The sequence below is a fragment of the Lycorma delicatula genome, chromosome 2, assembly GCF_047948215.1.
Source record: "Lycorma delicatula isolate Av1 chromosome 2, ASM4794821v1, whole genome shotgun sequence".
Lineage (NCBI taxonomy): Eukaryota > Metazoa > Arthropoda > Insecta > Hemiptera > Fulgoridae > Lycorma > Lycorma delicatula.
In genome coordinates, this window is record NC_134456.1 from 24,502,368 (window position 1) to 24,522,995 (window position 20,628).

Below are 20,628 nucleotides of genomic sequence, written 5' to 3' on the forward strand. Positions count from 1 at the left end.
GACATTTTGTGTTGTAATTAAAAAATAAAAAAAATATATATCATCATAACATATTTTCAGTGCATATGTTTTTCACAATTAAAATAATGATAAATTTTAAAGAAATAATTCAAACAGTTTTTAAAATTTTAAATAAAAATGTTACTGTCTATCTGATTATTAGTCTACTACGATAAACAGACTAATAAAACATAGAAAGCTGTATATATATTATATTTTATAAACATGTATTTAAGTTCACCAGATGTAATTCAAATGAAGGTAACTCACCTATCTGTAACCATTGTTGGTATAAGAAGTTTTATCCATGACACTAGAATATAATACTAATGATTTTTCTAAAATTTTAGCTATATATTTTAATTTATAATTGTGTATAATTTATAAAATTTGTCTACTGATGATGAAATAATACTCTGAAAGCGCTACAGAGAAAAGTGAGTGAGTGATGTTACTTTTTATTTGAACTGATTCTGATGGATTTAAATATTTGTTTTTAAAGTTATTTATTTGATACAGTGGTATATAATGTATATATGTATATATATATATATATATATATACATACTATATGGTTATAGCCAGTATGACTAATCCAAATAAAATTCACCTTACAAATTTCTTCTTTTTTTAATTTTAACGTAGGAAAATAATTATGATCTTTAGGCACACATTTTAGACTGTTAAAGATGTGAGGGGGGGGCTTTTCCTCCGTTGGGCTTACTTAAAAATAGGAAAAGTTATGCTTATTAATTTTATTACTTTGATGAAAAAAAATCACTGCTCCAATAATTTGAGAGTTTTCAAAGTACAAAATGAGCAAATATATATTTGAGAACAAGAAAGTTTTTATTAAAACATAAAAAAGTATGGTGCGTGGGTTTATTTGTTTGATGTATGTGCTCACAGTTTCATTTTAGCGGCTACTGGCGCAGAGCGAATCACGTGTGCGTCGAGCAGCTGCGCGTAGCGCACGAACGAGTCATTCGTTCGAACCATCTATACTTCTCGAACGATTCATTCGTTCGAACGATTTATACTTCTTTAAGCGAATGATTTATTTAAAATTATATTTGTTTGGGGATAAAAAAGGAAGACAATGGGGTTAGAGCTGTGTTAAAAAATCACAACTCAAGAAACAGCTAAAAATGAAGCTTTTCGTTGTGAACGTTTTGTTGTCGTTAGTACGCTAAATCCGTGAACATTACTTAGTTACAGTTGACAAAAAGACAAAAACATTTAACAAAATCATGTATAATGAAACAAAACCATGAAATGTTGTCGCGACGGGCAATAGGACCGTCTTTTTTTGTCTAGTCTTCTTTCTCAAAAAAAAAAGGATAGTGCATGGGTTTGTTAGTTTGTGCATGTTTGTCGTATGTGCTCACATTTTTATTTTAGCTGCTATTGGCGCAGAGCGGACCCTTGTTGGTGTGCCGGGTGGCTGCGGTCGGCGACTCTCTCCCGCTAGAAGCAGTCTATTGTCAATTAATTTACAGATTATTTAATTTATTTTAAGCGTAGGTTTTTATTTATATTTTATATTTGTATTTTTATTTGCTTTTTATTATTTACTAATTTTATTTATTTTATTTCATTAATAAAAGAAAAGGATTATTAGTTAATATTTAGAAGCAAAAAAAGGATTCTTTATTTAGTGGGAGAGAATCATTGGTGCGCATCTGGGCGGCGCATACGTGGTCCGCTTTGCGCCAATAACAGTAGCTGGGCAGGCAACTAACTCAACTTCATACAAACACATAAGACTAAACAAAGAAGTTGGTGTCCCCAAGCCAACTCCCTGTTATTAATATAGCTAGCGTAAACGTTATATTTCTATTAAAAATTATTAAATTCTGTATCTACTCACTCCTTAAGCCTACTTTAAATATAAAAACCAAAATGTTCAGAAAAATATTCTCTACACACTAATATTTCTTTTCTTAAAATATTTCTGTAAAATATTTAATATTCTTATAAACGTGAGGATACAAACGCGTCGAGGGTCCACGGAGCAGAGCTCCCTGCCAAGACGGTCGCACGAGCGATGCGAGTCCTGACCAGCAAGTTTTTTACTAATTGCACTGACTTCAAAACAGCTGGTATTGTGGCTTGAACATAGTTTGCTATTCATAGCAAATGATGTTATAGCCTGCAAATTGATGTTTTTAAGAGTCCTTCCTAGAGAGCAACCTGTTGACATTATAACTTAAAATACTTACATGCTTGTAAGAATATCTCTTTTTTATCCATTCATATCACTTTTTTACTGTTTTATTTTCCCTCCCTAATCTTTCTAATGGTTTTCTAATATACATAGCAACTGAGGTTCAAGAGGAACCAGTCAGAGATGGTTTCTTTGAGAGTAAAGACATTTGCTACACAGCCATACAGCTTTATACAGTTTTTTACAGATTGAATTTTTTGTACATCTGAATTTTGGTGTGCTAGGCATTCTGATGTTCAATAATGCATTGGTTTATTGGTAATGGCAACAGGAAACAATTTTTCTCTGCACTTTCTCTATTAAGCCTTTCTTTCTTTCTTTTTCCTGTTTAGCTCCGGTAACTACCGTTTAGATAATTCTTCAGAGCATGAGTGAGGATATGAGTGTAAGATGAGATATGAGTGAGATATGATGTATGAGTGTAAATGAAGTGTTAGTCTTGTACATTCTCAGTTCGACCATTCCTGAGATGTGTGGTTAATTGAAACCCAACCACCAAAGAACACCGGTATCCACGCTCTAGTATTCAAATCCATGTAAAAATATCTGGCTTTACTAGGACTTGAACGCTGTAACTCTCGACTTCCAAATCAGCTGATTTGGAAGCCTCCCTATTAAGCCTGGCATGGGGTATTTGTTTTTTTTTAAAACAGCTGAATTTGTTTGGAAATGACTTTTCAACAATTATGACTTAATATATACATGTGTAGGGATGCAACTTTAACAAACACATATCATTTAGAATAGATAATTGTGAAAATATTAACAAAATAGTTCAAATAAATTTGAACCATTCTGTCACAATAAATGTAGGAAACTATCAAAGAGTAAGTATATAATAATTTATTTTCAGGTTATATATTGTACTTTTGTAAAATTCAAAGAAAACTTTGGATAATTATGACACATTAAATACCACACAAGTAGAAAACTCTTGAAATGAAAAAAAATATTATTGTTAGACAAACAATTTAGTAGTATCTTTAACTTAATTACATACTTAAAAATAGCCTTGTAATCCTCACCTTCATAAAAATTACCTTGCATATGTAAAATTTTTACTTTCGCGACAGTAGCCTTATATGCTGCTGTAGTAGCTATAGCTGTAACAGGGAAGTTTACAGATTGTTAAGAAAAAAATCTAAAGAAATTGGTCTTTTTTAAGTATTGTGCCTTAAGGAGACATTAAAGAAAATTAACAAAAAAAAATAGATTTAAATAAATTGTAAATTATCTGTGTAATAAAAAATTTATTCAATACTCCCAAATCCAGAAATTTTATTTTATCATGTGGATGTTTGTGCATATGTATTACAAGTATGTTGGTCTACAATTGGTCTTATGACTCTGGATCCTGTTGATCAATTCCCTTCAAACCTTTGGAGGGAAAGAATATATTAAACTGTTACAAAAACTGGAAAAAGGGATGGGGGTCTTTTGGCCGAAATAAAATTTCTAATTTTTATTGGGGCAATTAGCAAAAAATATTTTTTACAAAAGTTATAACTTTTTTTTATCAAGATGGTAAAAGGCTTTATTTAATATTCATTCCCTTCCCAAAAAATGACCATATATTTTTATTTTTAAGCTATATATTTCATCAGAAAAGGGAGTTAGTAGGAGTTTTTTTGTATCTATTATATTCTACATTAATAGGGCTTCAAACTAGTATAATTTTTTTTGCCCACCCCACTCCAATGGTCTGTGGTAACAAAAAAATGTTTAATTTACAAAAAAAAATCTATCTTGAATATTACTCATTCAATTTAAAATGTAAAAATCTTAATTTTTTGATGGCCTTAGTCTTTAGTATTTATTGGGAAAAAAAAATTAACCACCCTTTTCCAATGGTATAAGTAATTTATATTTCCGGCTGGCTTTTTCGCAGGCTAAGGCTGGCATATTAAATTTTTACACTTTTTTACATTTTTACCATAATTTTTTGCACATAAATATTGTCCAAAATACACATATTATTACTTAAATCGATCTATCTCGACAAACTCTAAACACAAACACAGGAATCACTGCGCTATCACTTCTAAGTCATGAGCTACACTGAATAGAAATGAGCGAGAGCGCCAGTTTTGGCCGATCTGGCTGGTGCCCCCTCCCAGCCTACCTGCTCTCCAGTGACGCAAACTCAAAAGTCTTATCGGTGAGCTGACCATATAAGTTATAAAATGAAGCCGCATTTACGTCTCTGAGACTAATAGTCACGGAGTTATTAAGGTAGGACGATATAGAACGTTTCGTTACGCTACAAATTTCTGTACTGGTACCCGTATGTTCCAGTTTGATTTTAAAGCCGGAACACATAAAAAAAATTAATTTAAATTTATTTAAAATCAATTTTAGTGAAGCCCTTTGATGCATGAGCTTCCACATTTTCAAAATGTGGAACTTACTTTTCAAAATTGTGATGTTAAAATACTAGTATTAAATATTTTGGTTATTTTATTTTGTTGAGCATCTTGGCTTCATAAAATAAAATTAAAAGATTTAAATAAAATCAAAACAAGTAATTTTATATTTAATAAAAAAAAATTTTCTAATAAATAACATTAAAATTTATTATGATACATGGTTTTTTAATATACTGATGAAGAAATAGCTGGAGCTGGCTAACTGAACATTTTTGGTTGATATTTTGTAACATTCATATGTTTTAAAAAGAATTCATAATTTTGGTTATTGTTTTTCAATAAAAAGGGATTATTTTATTATAGATAAGCATAGAGTTACAAATAGATGAAATGAAAAAAATAAAAAGTAAATGCTTATCTCCATGGTAATGTGGTAGGTAGCACCTTGTCCTTTTATCCGGTGGTCCCAGGTTCAAATCTCGGTCAAGTATGGCATTTTTTATACACTACAAAATTTGATTTCTATATCCTACCGACAAGCTTCATCAAGCATGTCCTGTTGGATATCATCATCAAGCAAAATAAATAAATAAAAATATAGCTTCAAATTATTAAATTAGCTAGAAAATTTTTTCAAAAATGAATTGCATAACTTAGGTAATATTAGTTAGGTAATATTTATGGTAAATAATCTTATTAATTTTTTTTTTAAATCATTAATTTAAGTCAACTATTTGGTAAAATAAAAATTGTCAAAAAGTAATAAAATTCCAGCTTACCTTCTGTTTAATAAGTTACCTAATCTTGGCCAAAGAATCCTAAGATTATATAAACGCTTTGAAGCAGAAGATAAAAAATTCAGTTTATCAAAAATATTTTTAATTTCAGAGTTTTCAGAAAAAGCATTTGCACGGATGCCCCAACCCCAGTTTGCTACTACTTCACACATGAACTTACCTGATAATTCATGAACCTAAACAGATAATTTAATAAAAATTATTTAAATAGGCAAGAAACGATTCATATCTATATTTAACTATTTCATTTATATTCATAAATAGAAAAGAATACAGATAGATTTTATAAAATATAATAATACTAGCTGGTTTGGGGCTTGCTTCGCTCACCCGATCATCTAGCTCATGTGCTCCATTCCCTGGATCCCTGAGGTTAGCTTGACCCAGGCGAGTTCTGTGGCCAACCCTGGGGACTCCAGAGGTCACAGCGCCACAGAGCTTACTTTGCTTGCCATTCTCATCTGGCTGGGGGCTCATCCCCTGAACTGTCATATTGTTTATTACCCTCATGATTGTGAGAATAATACTGATAAATAACAATTAAGGATTTCAAGCTTTATAGAAAACTGAAAAAGAAACTAAATTGTAAAAGACATAATAGTAGTAACTTTGGCAACTAAAGTACACAGACACTTGATGAGGAAAACTCCACAACCTATCTCAGTTGTCATTGTAACAGAAATATAATAATGGATTAAATAGATTCATTTTTTTTTCTTTAATGCATATCTGTAATTTACAACATCACCCTCAATGGGGCTAGGGCCTCAATCTATAGTTTAAAACTTTCGTTTGGATAACAAGAAGGTATTCTACAAATTTGAAAGGATCAGTCAGTTGGTTTTTGCATGGTGATGATACAAACAGACAAAATTTTCCATTTATATTGAAATATAACTGGTTATTTTTATAAACAATGATATTTTGAGATGTATTTAGCCAAAGTAATCCTCTAGACAGGCTAAAACTCATCATTACAATAATAATCACCAAATAGTTATTGATAATAATTCATTGATTTAATTTTAAAAAATGGCCAAAAACTGTATTAGATGATTTATTTTATATATACTACGCAGATACTTAGTAAAATAAAAAAAAATATTAATATTTTTAAATTTCATTTCAGAATTCAGTTAAAAAAACACATGACTATCTTGACTTCAAAGTATCTAAAAATAAATATGAAGTAGTAGATGTCAAATGTTTGTTTGAAGATATATTCAAAACCCATCATAACAAACATTAATTATCAACCATTTCCCACTGCATAAACATGCAGTTCTCATATCCATGTTACATTTTAAAAAATGTAATTTTTTCAGGTGACAGTAACATTAAAGAACTGAATATAATAAAATATGTGGCACAGGCTAATTAAAGTGGCACAGAGAAGAATTGAAGTTAAAACACTGGCTATACCTTCTTCATTGTATATGCTAGTAAAACCTGAGTATTGATTCAGAAGGATAAGTCTGCAATAAATCAGATGTAATAAAAGCTGTTGTCTGTTTTTTTAATAAAACAAAAACTAGACTATATCAATTTACGTAAACAAAACCTCAAAGAAAATAGCTTAATAATTTAATAATTTGAATACAATGCGTCCTTTAGGAAACAAATAAAAGAAATAATTGTGCACAGAACACAACACCAAATCAAATATCCCACAAAAATGTAACCGGACTGCTTCAAGTACATAGTGTTCTAAACTGCCCAGAATGACTGGGATGCAACTTCAAAAAAAAATATAATGAAAACTTAAAATTGCTCTATAGCAACATAAACATATGTCAACATCTCTAAAACATAAATCAAATATCCATTTACACTGATAAAAATCTAGATATAAAAATCTAATATACATACACAAAATCGAATCAGATATTACCATGCTCAAACATTGAAATGAAGACACAACAATATTATACCAAATGAACAGACACAATTGACCATTAACAACAGAAACCACTACTCATAACACAAGCCTAAAAAAAAATTGAGCTGTGGATTGTTTTTTAACTTTTGATATTTGATTTCAATGTATTTTTTAGCTCTGAATCTGAAAATAACCTTTATATTTTTCCATCATGTCAGGATTTTTCACAAATTGCACATTTCAAAATTTGTAAAAAGTTGAAAATTTGCAAAAATGTGATACTATAAAATAGACATAAAACATCTATTTTATAAAAAAATAATATAATATATTCAGTTTTTTGGCTTTTTCTATGCATTTTTACAGCTAAACAGTTGAGTGGTCTGAAGATGATGGCAGGGGGGGGTTTGGGTTGAAGATGCCGAGACGCTGGGAGAGTTGGTTCTCCATTGCTCAGTGAATACACGGAGTTGACAGCTTGGCCGACAGGTTGTGACAAGACTTAAAGAGATGTAACATGTTTATTGGCAACTATCTGCTCTACTCATGCACTGTGCAATTATTATCAGTGCTGTTTCAACCATCAGGGTGCATAAATAGAGTTTTTCCCGTTTTCCGTAATCAAATGCGTTTTTGTCAATGGAAAATATATTTTCAGGCCATAAAGCAAACTTTTCATTTTTAAAATGGCTTTAAGAAGTTGCAAAACTTCTGGAGATTCTTTTTGTTACATTTGTTGTGAGTTAATGGTTGAAAAGCAAAAAAGAAATATAACAAGTTTTGTTGGGGCAACCCCACTATGCTTGCTTCACATGTGTTGAAGAATATTTAGACGATGGTTAAAGGGTGAACAAGAACCTTTCAGATTTGGAGTTCCAATGGTGTGGTGAGAGCCATGAAATCACACTAATGATTGTTACTCTTGTTTGACTGGTGTTCATGGTCTCAGTTAGAAGAATAAAAAAATAATCATCTATCCAAATTTGCCATATGCTTTATACCTGATTCCTCATGGTTCAGACGTATCAGTGTCAATTTTACCAGAAAATTTACCTGAAATAGACAGTTCTACAAGTATTTTAAATGAAGATAACATTGAGGAGTACGGACCTGATGATAGCTGTGCACCAGAGCTTTAGTCACAGTCTGAACTAAACAATCTGGTTCATTAGGGAAGTGTCCTAAGGGGGGGGGGGGGGGGAATCGTGATGTCCTTTTAAAAGAGTTTTTGCTCTGAGACTGTGTCTTCAGAAATTACTGAGGTGGAAGTCTGCCAAGTAATTTGTAGCCTGGCTAGGAAAAAGCCCCAGGATATGATGGTATCACAGTGGAACTCCTTGTTTGCACCCTGCCTGTAATTCTTGGTCCATTGACTAGGGTTTTCAATAGGTTGCTGTTCGCTGGGCACTTCCCAGCATGTTGGAAACGTGGTGTTTTGAAATTGCTCTTCAAGGATGGTGACAAGGATCCCTGTCAGTTCCTCTTATTGTCCTCTGATGCTCTTGTCTGTAGTAAGTTGGTAAGGTTTTTAGGAAGGTTTTATACCTCTGCATTAACAGCAGGCTAACTTCTAATCACATGGTGATGGACGACCAGTTTGGTTTCCGCCCTGTCAATGGCACAGAGGACGCGCTTCTTAGGGTTATGGATTTGGCTTCTGCCAGTGAGTGCAAGTATGTACTCTCTTTTTTGATATATCCAGGGCTTTCAACAACTTGTGGTGGCCCTCTGCCTTGTTTCAATTGCAGCAGCGTGGTTGCACAATAAATGAGATTAGAACTCTCTCGAGTTAATTCAGCAACAGAACTGTTGTCCTTTGTGACGGCAGTTCGGAAGTAGGAAAGACCCTGTCTAAAGGTTATCCACAGGGCAGTGTTCTAGGTCCACTCGTCTGGGTCTCGTTGAGTTCGATTTTCTCATGCGATTGCCGATGCCCAGTGGCTGTCGCATCGTGGCTTATGCCGATGATGGGGTGTTGCTGGTCTAGGGCAATTCGCGTGCCGAGTTCGAGGTCAGAGCGACGGAGGCATGTAAGGTGCTAAGGTTGTGGAATCTTCAGCATAAGATGGTTTTCAGTGCGAAGAAAACCACTATGATGTCCTTGAAATGTGGTCTGGCTGCAACCCGTCATCCACGGGTTGTGATAGACGGCCTTCCGATTAGGTATGTCATCGTTCAGAAATATCTGGGTGTTATCCTTGATGAGATACTTCTCTTCAAGGAGCACCTTCAGTTTGTAGCGAAGAAGGCCATCGATGTTTTTTTCGGTGTCCGTAGAGTCATTCATCCCGATTGGGGGTTCAACTATCTTACCATGCGCATTCTTTACAAAGGTGTCTGTGAGGCCATAATGTTGTACGCTGCGCCAGTCGGGGCTCATCGTTTACAATTCCAATGTTATAGGGACATTCTTTTGCGAGCCCAGCATCTTCTACTGTTAGCTGTTGTCAGCGGCTACTGGACTGTCTCGCGAGAGGCAGTAACTGTGATCGCTGGCATAAAATCCCTGGACATTTCGGCTACGGAACGTAGCCAGCGGTATATTTCTAAAAAGGGAGGCCTTTTTACATCAGGGCGTATGCGTGATATTGAAGACCAAGGTTTTGATTCTTGGCAAGCTAGGTGGAACGATTCTTCTGCTGGTCGATATACGCATGGTATTTTTCCCAATGTTAGAGAGTTGCGAGCGATTAGCTGGGTTTCCCCCAATCGGCACATTATTAAATTTCTTTCGGGACCTGGTGCCTTTAGAGATAGTTTGGCTAGGTTTAGGTTGGTTGACTCCGGCTTGTGTCTGAACTGTCGGGTCGATGACACTGTGGACCATGTCCTATATGTCTGTTCCCGGTACGAAGCTGAGCGTACCAGAGTTGTAAGGGAACTTGAGAGAGTTAACTCCTTCTTAGATCTGCGGGTCAACTCGAGGACTCGCAGAGACTGGGTAATCGTTGCTGGCTTCCTTCGCTTCCTCGTTCTGCGCAGGACGGCTGAAGGGATCTAGTAGGTAGTAGAGTAGGCACCTGGGTGGCTACGGTCTGCCTGGACAGTTGATTGGCCGAAGGTAGGCGCTTTGGCAGCGAACCATGGTTAGTCAGATAAGAGATGTCAATTGTTAAATTGTTAAGCTGTCGGCCGAACGGTGACTGTACTGCCGATGGGCATGGGATGCCATGCAGCCGTGAGGTGTAGCGGCATCTCGACTACGGTTTATTGTGGTGAATGTCACGCGGGACTCTGCGATGGAGCTGAGTGGGAGTAGGCGATCAGTTCTCCTCTCCCTGGTAGACCAAACCGGAGTCCGTCATTAACCTAAGTCAGGGGTTTATTTAAAGCGTATGCTGAGTTCACTATGGGAACTAAGACTAAATTTCATTGTTGCGATCAACATGTTTGGTGTTATGTTGTGTTATTTTGCCTCGAATTACGAGACATTCACGAAATTGGCTCATAACAAGTAGAACCATTTAAAAGAGGGTTACTATAATTTGGAATTAGTTCTCAATAAAATTAAATTCGACAGTCATAAGTGGATTACATGCGATGATCTCAAAATAATATTGATTGTCTTAGGGCAGCAAGGAGGATACACAAAGATTCATTGATTTTTGTGTGAATGAGGCAGAGAAAATCATTAGATAAGAAAGACTGGCCAAAAAGAGCTTCATTAGAACCTGGAACAAAAAATGTACTCCGAAAAGATTCAGCGCTAAAAAATACATAAGAATCTACTATAAAAAACTAAAATAGACAACCATCACATGCTTGTGATAATCAGAAACATCAGCCAGCAGCACAAATCATTAGAAATGGCACTGCAAGAGCAACTGAAAATATTTTGAAAAAAATTAAAGAAATTTAACCATTAAAGGATAGTTTTTGTGTACTTCAAAAATAAAAAAAAATGTGAATTTTTTTAAATTTCATCAATATCTATTTGATGAATTTAAAGAATTGTTACAATAATGTTATGTGAGGTAATATTAATTTTTACCTCTATATTTTCCATATTTTTTTTTTCTAAATATTTGGATACATCTTTGTATACTGACTGAACAATATCTTCCAAATTTCTTAATTTGTTTGGTGTGAATCCTGCATTAGTAATTGATCTTACTTCCTTCCATCTGAAATACATTATACAGTAGTAAATTGTTATTATCTTATTTCTTACATTTTATTAATATTATTTTATAGATTCCATACATTTTTATTTCTTCCTAACACATCATTTTTTATTTAATTGTCCCTATCCTCATGCCCTTCCCTCTGTCAAAATAATTTATGGACAAACTTCTGTGAAATGATAGTTACTATGAAAACAATTCCAATTTTGAGAAATGGATAAATTATGCTAAAAGGATGGGATTAAAAACTCAACTAGGAAACACTTGTTATACCTGTTTGCTTGTTTTCTCCAACCAGTTTTCAAGCTACTGCCAGGTCTTTCTCTCTCTATCTCTCTCTCTCTCTCTCTTTCTCTCTCTGTGTATGTGCGTGTGTACAGATTAGCAACTGTTATCACCACTACTGGATTACTACTGTTATCACCTTTGCCTGATGTAGCTGCAGATGTTGTGCAGTGTAAGTGTAAATCTACCAGTAAACATGTAGTCTTGAACAGACTCAGGTCGACCACTCTTGAGATGTGTGATTAATTGAAACCCAACCACCAAAGAACACCTCTATCCACAGTTAACATTCAAATCTACATAAAAGCAACTACCTTTACAAGGATTTGAACCTTAGAACTCAACTTTGAAAATCAGCTGATTTTGCACATGATGAATATTTGTTTAGACACATTTATTTTTCACTATAAATTTATTAGTTGATTTTGTTTTAACTCATATAAAATCATAAAGATAAAGGTTTAAAATATACTTTCAACATATTGAAGAAAACAGAAACTAAAAAAAAAGAATAGTTTTTTAAAACAAATATAGTTAATATATTATTTTAACTGAAAGAAATCTATAATTTTTTTTACTGTAATTTCACCAATAAAAATTTGTTTAATGAAAAATTAATTTCTGTGCCACACTGATTTGGGTTTGACGGTTCACTTATTTTGATTGAAGGTTCATGATAGTTTGATTGATTTTTACCCCTTTACAGCTGTGTTGTATTGGGTCACTTCGAAGTTGGTGAATCTTGGGAAAATTATTGGCACAGCTTCAATTTTGAGACCTATTTTAGTTGTTTTATTCTGAAGTTTTGAATATAAAATTAAAAAATTCATTTCCACTTTTTACATGAACAGATTTCCATAATTTCTTCATTTTTTTAATGTTGTAATTTAGATTGTCATACTCCATTCAGAAATATTAATGATAGTGTTTACTCAGAAAAAAATCTTTTCCTATAAGAAATTTTGAAAACATTTTACCTTTTTCAGCTCTTTCAGTTTTCATCATTGTTTTGTAAAACTAAATTCCAAAGTTCTATTTTTTGATTTTCAGAATTTCCTTTAGTCTATTTTTGTAGGTATACAGTACTGCATTCCATACAAATTTATATGAATTTTTTTTTTTTACAAATATAACAAAATTTCTAAATGTATGTTCTTAAGTTCCTCATGTTATCACTACTTTAACATCTCTCTTCTATTATTCATCCTTTTTAATTTGTTTTTTTCATCGTCATTCTTAGAATGTCTGTAAATCATGGAGTTCTCCTTAACTCTGTTTTCACTCAAATACCTACTAATCAGAAATAATTTCCACCCCCGTTCTGTTTTTCAGGTCTTTAAAAAATCTAACCGTCTTTTTTCTAGTCTTCCTCTCAATCTTCTTTCTATTACATTTAAATTAAAAAATTCTTTTATTACTCTTTAAACTAACACTCTAGGTAAGTGTCAAATCTCCATAAATCTGTCCTATTCAGTTCTCTTAAGTAGTGCTTTGAATCCTAGGTCTTCTCCTATTAGAGAAGTACTTACCTGATCTCTTTTTGTTTTTCCTAACACACTTTTGAAAAACTACAACAATATTGCTTAAATATTGGATGATTACTTTACAGAAAGAAGAGGTCTTTACCTCTTATGATTACCTCTATGGTTAGAGGTTTTACAGAAATCCCTCTTATTACTCCACTCAACAAACACCTGGTAATTGGAATGATTTGACTGTGTGAAAAAACTTCATATACATGCAACTTTTCAGACATGTTATGCTTTTCAGCATTTCCATTGTCTGATGTGTGCACTTATTCAACTGACAACATTGAAAAAAATCAATCAAATAAAATATGAGTTAATGTCTGCTACCTATTCACACAAAGAACGATGGCTTTAGTTTTAATAAGATTAGCCCTTTATAATTTGATTGAGGCATATGAAACAGGAAAAATTCCTGAAGATTGTGAGAGATGTGTAATGGTTCCAATACCAAAGAAAGCAAGTACCATAAAATGTGAAGACTTCGCACAGGCTTACAAACATATACAAAGGACAAACAGTTGATTCTGAAACAGCATCAACTGGTGACAGTTATCTTTTAGAGATAGATGTATATGCAAAGACATTAACCACAATATATAAATTTTATTCATAATACATATAAAGCACAATTTCAACAGTTTTGGACAGTGAAAATTTATGAATCTAATATCTGAAGCTAAAACAAATAAAAATATTTAAAAAAAGGAAGAAAAAACCTCATCAATAATCTATTTTAAAGAGGTTTCTAGGTACTTAATTAAGGTATCAGTAAATTCAGTGTTTGTGTAACACAGCAGATGAGGGGGGGCCATACCACAATCATTAAAAGATCTTCTAGAAACAAAATAATTGCATGTATCTAAAAACGGAATTTTTATTTTAATGTGACTTCAAAAATATTTTTCTGATGTCAATACATAATACTACATAGCCATAGTGTCATGACATCAATATGCCAGAAGGACTATGTTTGGCTTAGTGAGAAACCTCTTCCCTCATTACATTCCTTAGTATAGCATGCTTGTCACCTTGAAAATGGTCATACCAGTTTTAGTAATGACTTTCATTTCAAATTAGTTCACCTACATCCATCACTGTTATGATACATAATATACATACATATTAATTTTATTTAATGTATGTTTTTTACCTAAAATATTTAGTAATTAATAGAGGCAAGGTTAAAAGGGATCTTTATTCTTCATCCACACTTGTTCACATTTACAGTATCTACTCACAGGTAAATTTCAGGGAATTTAAGTGAAAGAAATCAGGATTTAATAAATGTAAGGACAGCCTGATCTAATCTTTAGTTTGCTTCTGGCAAAAACCTATCAATATGTGACATCCTTGATATTCTTAGGTGTGTTCCCTGCAATGTTCTTAATTTAATTGATGATTGTAATTTTATAAGAGGAGCAGTTTATCATTTTGCCCTTTTCCAAATGAATATTATTGCTTTGTTATAGGAAGCTGAATTAATAAAATTTATACTTTAATATTTTTATATAATTTAAAACTTACCTGGATCCTGATGTGAAAAACGGATGAGCTGCTACACTATCATCAAGTTTATCTAACTCATAACAAAATTTATTGTCATGAAAATACTTAAACTTTTCAACCAGGACAGTTTGTATTAGGTCAGGATCGCGTATCATAAGTACTGGATTTATAAATTCATAAAATCCACCAACTGGATGACCTCTCAACTCACTAAAAATTAATGCAATAAATGTAACATAATTAATGATCTTTGTTAAAAAAAAAAAAAATTATGGTGGATTGCTACTTAAGTGCATGCATCGTTACTACACTATTTAATTATTATTGGAAGTTAAAATGTCATGTAATTAACATATGTGGATAAGTTTTACGTATTAGTCATTTATGCTTATAGATGATGTCTGAAAGTTATGACAACTTTTTATAAATATTGATCTAAGGTGTGACATGTATTTCATTTTTTCTGCAACATTTAACCTGTGAGTGTACATTTTGAAAGCATTTTTTCTATACATATTTGAATGTAAATAGTCTAGCAAATTACTTCCTAGCAGAAGAATATAATTACTTATAAATAAACATATTTTTTACTATATACTAATTATTATTTATTATACAAGATAGATGAACTGATTTTAAATTTATTTTTTATTTTCCTCTATGTTTAGCACTTTTATGCAGATTTCTACCCCAACAGAATTCATGGACATATATAGATAAAGGAAAACAATTAAAAAAACTAAAAGTATAGAATTAAAAATAATTATCAGTGATGAAAATATAATCTATGTCTCTATACTAAGTACTGGAAAATTAATTGATTTCTTTAAGTACTGTTTTGTAAATTTCTTTTTTATAAAAATAATAATTTATTAACTTAATATTATTAATAATAGTAAACTTAATACACTCAAGCAGTACCTTACTTAATTTGGTCAAGCAGGAAGCCATTAGACCATAATCTGTAAGACAAGTCCTGCATCAAAAAGTGAGAAAGAGTAAAGATATGAATAAATTAATTGAGAAAGAATTAATTTATATTCTATGTACAATTGATCACATCACATGGAATTATTCTATCAATTCTATATGCAAATAGAAAATTCTATTTTCTATATAATTTCTTTTTCTTTTTTTTCTATTTAAATTCTATATCAATTCTATTTTCTCCCATGTAGGGAGTTGGCAGTTACCCCTATTGGATGCGTCCTGTGAGAATCGGGAACTCTTGCCGGCTTTGAAAGAGTAAAGTTGGAGGGAACTGGGGAGATAAAATACCCACCGTGGTAAAAACTGCCTTTCCCAAGACTATTGATTTACAATTTACTCTCCCAAGACAATTGATTTATTGGATATAGCTCTACCAGAAAACAGAATAGATAGAGTATTAAAAATGGAAAGAAAAAAGAGGTAGTAGGTAGAAAGAGAGGTAGAAGGTAGGTAGGTAGTAATGACTATGATAATTATACATTAATTTATAGTGGAGTTCTATAAAATGTAAGGGCTAAATCAGGAGTGGCAATAATGATTAATAAGAAGTCGAAAAACAAATGCATTCAAATAAATGAATAAATGACAGGATTATATTACTAAGATGCAGAATGCAGAGAGGATATATATCCTTTGTATGTGCATATGCTCTGGAACAAGGGAAGACAGATGAAGCAGATATATTTTATGAAAAGCTGCTGGACACATTGGATCATTGTAATAAAAAGGTCTGTGTAACAATAGGAGTTCTCAATGCTCATGTAGGAAATATACCATTGGAAGGGGTAGTTGGTTCGAATGGTGAGGGAAGTGTGAATCATAGTGGAAAAGGGACTTTGCAGAGTTTAATAATATGAGAATAATGAATTTATACTTTAAGCACAAGAGAATCCATAAAATAACATGGGAAGCTAGAGGTCAAGAATCTGTAATAGACTACTTAATTGCAAATCAGAAGGTAGAACTGTTAAGAGTTATTAGAGTTCTTAATGGAGCTGAAGTATTTTACACAGATCACTACCTTTTAAAAGCAGAAATTAATATCAAAGCGCACTGGGTTAAGATTCAACAGAAGAAGAATATAGACTTACAATACAAGATCCACCTCCTTGAAGAAAAGTCAGTAAAACTGCTCTAAAATAATAGATCATGCATTCATAACAATAGAATTATATTAAGTTATGATATTAACGAAGAATGGAATAACATAAAGGGAATATTAAATAGAGAAGCATATGAAGCCCTTGGATGTCAGAAGTGATCAGCAAAGAAAAAGATTAATTTTTGGAATGAAGAAATGCAAGAAGCCATTAAGAAGAAAAAATAAACATATATGAGGTGGCTCATGACAAAAGATGAAGAAAACAGAGAAGAATATAACAGACAAAGAAACATCACTAAGAAGATTTGCCAGGAACAACAAAATAAGAAATGGGACTCTTTTATAACAAGACTGAAAAATGCCATTCAAGGGCGACAAAATATAGCATATAAAGTAATGAAATGCTTAAATAGCAAGGAGAGGGATTTTATGAAAATAGAAGCTGTAGAACTAGGAAAATTCTTAGAATATTTTCAACAACTGTGGATGATCAATGAACAGAATGAAGAGAAGAGAGATAATGTAGTATGCAGAGAAGTGGACAGGCTGGATATGAATTGCAGAAGGCTTTAAAGGATAGCAAAAACAGTAAAGGCTGGTGGACATGATGGAATTACGTTAGAGTTACTAAAATATGCCTCTAGTGACATGAAGCAGAGATATATATTTATTATATGCAAATGGATTTAATAAATATATGCTGGGAAAGGAAGGTTATCCCAGATGAATGAAGAGTGACTATCACTCTAGTCATCTTTAAAAAAGGAGAAAGAAGTGAATGTAAAATCTATAGAGGAATAAACCTGTTACCATCTGGATACAAAATATTCTCAAGAATTATAACACAAAGACTTAAAAATATAGTAGAAATGATTCTGAGAGAGGAAGAAGCTGGTTTCAGAGAAGATAGAAACTGTACACAGCTAATAAATTCCTATGAAGTAAAAAAAAAAAAAAATGAAAGGACACACTGAAAGTCAATGTCTGGTTAGAACTGAACAAAAATGGCATCATCAGTTCATTTTTTTTATGGAGTGCAGTGACAGAACACACATACCCCAACATGCTAGAGAACTTTGCTGTTCCTCATATTCCTGCAGGCTTCAGTTTCCAAAAAAATGGTGCTCCACCATACTTTCATTGAGATGTTACTATGTTCTTAAATAACAGCTTTCCCTGGATGTTGGATAGGGCGAGGAGGTCCAACTGCAGGATCACCTAGATCTTCAGATATTCATTTGGCCTTTTTTGCTTGGGGATTTATTAAAAGTTGCATGTACCAAAGAAAGGTTTGAGATTTGGATGAACAGAGAATTGTTGAAGCTGTTGGTCTAATAATGCTGCAGATGTTCCTAATACCTGACAAGAATTAGATTATTGTCTAGACATTTGCCAAGCTTCAGAAGATGCACGCACACATTGAACTTGACTAACCTATATTAATAAATTGATGAGTTGTTGCTGTGTTTATTAAAAAGAAAACTATTAAATTTCCTCAACAGGATTGGTTTACAACTTGAGAAAGAACTAGGAAAATACCAGGGAGGTTTCAGACCCTGGAGGAGCTGTCCAGACCAAATCATGAATCTCAAACTAATAATGGATTACAACAGGAAAAAAACACGTACATGGTGATAACATTTGTTGACTTCAAGAAAGCTTGTGACTGCATCCACAGAGAATACTTACTAAAAATTATAAGACACTCGGACTATATACCAAATTAATAAACATGACTCTCACAAACACTAAGTCGAAGGTAAATTCAGAGGTGAGCTCTCACAACTATTTGAGATCAAAATAGGACTGAACCAAAGTAATGGGCTCTCACTGCTATTATTCAACTGCACTCTAGAAATGGAAATGAGGGAATGGCTCAAAAAATACCCCCAAAAGTAAAAATAGGCTGAAAAATCAAAACAGACTGTCTTGGTTTCGCCGACAACTTGGCACTGCTAGAAAACAACATTGATGAAGCTAAATCACAGATATTAGAACTTCAAAAAATTGCAAATAAAATTAGCTTCAAAATATCATTTAAAAAACAGAAATTATGCTCCAAAAACCAACACGATTAAAAGAAGTAAACTAAACAGAAATAAATTCAAAATAGTAACCTAATATAAATACGTCGGAGAAATAATAACAAACAACCTAAATGAAAAACCTCCATCCAAATTATAAGAAACTAGCTAAAGCTCAAAAATTAACCTGGTACACTTACAATAAATAAAGAAGTAAGACACTTCAACAGTTATAAAACCAAAAGCCATTTATACAGCAGAAACACTCTTCTTCCAACTGATCAAAACAATCAGAGAGAGACAGACTCCAAAAAGTCGATAGAAGAATTGGAAGAACCTGTATCAATAAAAATACCAGAAAGATGGGTAGTGGTGGATTGCTCAACAAAGTCATGTTCAAAAAGTTAGAACCCATCAATGATACCGTGCATAAGAGGAGACTAGGATTCTTTGTACATATCATGAGGATGCAAGATTCAAGACTTCTGAAACAGCTAGTATACTCAAAAAACACCAAGACAGGATGGAGATGCATCGTAAGATTTGGTTTAAAAATTGACATGGCAGTTTCTGAAATCAGTACTTCGGAATTATTATCAAAACTGATTTTACAAATCCTTATTGATTAAGTTATATGACAGTAATAATGATAAGCTAGTCACATGTTTCAGAAAGTGATGAATAATCTTAGGTCATTAATTTTAATAAACTATATGTAATGGCTGGTGTAGTACATTTTATACTGATGAAGAAGACTATTTTAAAAGCTTTTTAAATAAAAAGCTTACAAAGTAAATATAAAGCTTATAAAGTACTTTTTATTTAAAAAGTACTTGAATTTTCTTTAGAACTGGTGATTGAGATATTATTTTTTGAAACGTTCTTCTTTTGAAAATTACTAATATTCATGAAACAACAGCATTTTATTTCAAAGTAGCACACAAATTAAAAAAGAAATAAAGTATTTAAGAGAACTGAGAATAAAAATATTATTAAAAGTATTTAAAAATTCTTTTCTTCAGTTTATTATAAATACTTACTTGTAAATTTGTTGGTAGCCAAATCCACCAAATTCTTTCCCATAAAACATGTCTTTGACATTTCCATAAATGTATGATGTAGGATTTACTTGTGGGACTCCTCTTCTTGTCCAGTAACTGTATGTTCTGTCTAAATATATGTAAATAAGAATGAAAAGAATTGCTGGTAGGCCAAGAAAATACAAGTCATAAATTTTCAACTCCCAAAATCCAGTCATAATACCTACAAAATATAAAAAAAATTTCAGTTAGAATTGAAAAAGTTGGTCACAATTTAAACTTTTTTGACTGATTAAAACAAGATGCAACCGCAAGATTTTATTTTTGTTTGTACAGTTATAAAGTTCAATATCAGTCTGAAGCTTAAAGTTTCAAGTGCTACCTGAAAACAACCAAAATTTCTAAATGTTTCTCACCACTAAAAGTAGAATCTCTTTGGGAATTTTTTGTTATATATCATCTAGCTATCAAAAAATTTGTCGAGTAAAAAAATTGGTAAAGCAAACAACATGACGCTTGCAAAAGTTTTATTATAAAATAATATATTATGAAAAAAATTGGCATGAACAAATTCCAGAAAATAAATTATATTAGTAGCATTCAGTATGTACCATTTACTACTGATTTTGCATGAGTGTTAAACTTTCCCTAAATCATATGTACCATCTATTTTTCAAAATACATTCAGTTTTGCTGTTGACCATTAATCTTCTTCATTCCTCACAGATTTCCCCCTCTATCAGTCAGTTATTGGTGACA

The 20,628-nt window shown here is 32.3% G+C and overlaps 1 protein-coding gene across 1 annotated transcript in view; it reads right to left on the minus strand.

Annotated features, from left to right (window-relative positions):
- LOC142320568 (cytochrome P450 9e2-like) overlaps positions 1–20,086 on the minus strand; it is a 35,758-nt gene extending 15,672 nt beyond the window's left edge. Inside the window, exons 1-4 of the mRNA XM_075358499.1 lie at positions 19,870–20,086; positions 14,732–14,923; positions 11,261–11,393; positions 5,373–5,566 (exon numbers count right to left, since the gene is read on the minus strand). Coding sequence (XP_075214614.1) covers positions 5,373–5,566; positions 11,261–11,393; positions 14,732–14,923; positions 19,870–19,919 — 569 coding nt within the window. The 5' untranslated portion in view covers positions 19,920–20,086. The remainder of the gene's footprint in view (positions 1–5,372; positions 5,567–11,260; positions 11,394–14,731; positions 14,924–19,869) is intronic.
- Positions 20,087–20,628: the final 542 nt, after the last annotated feature.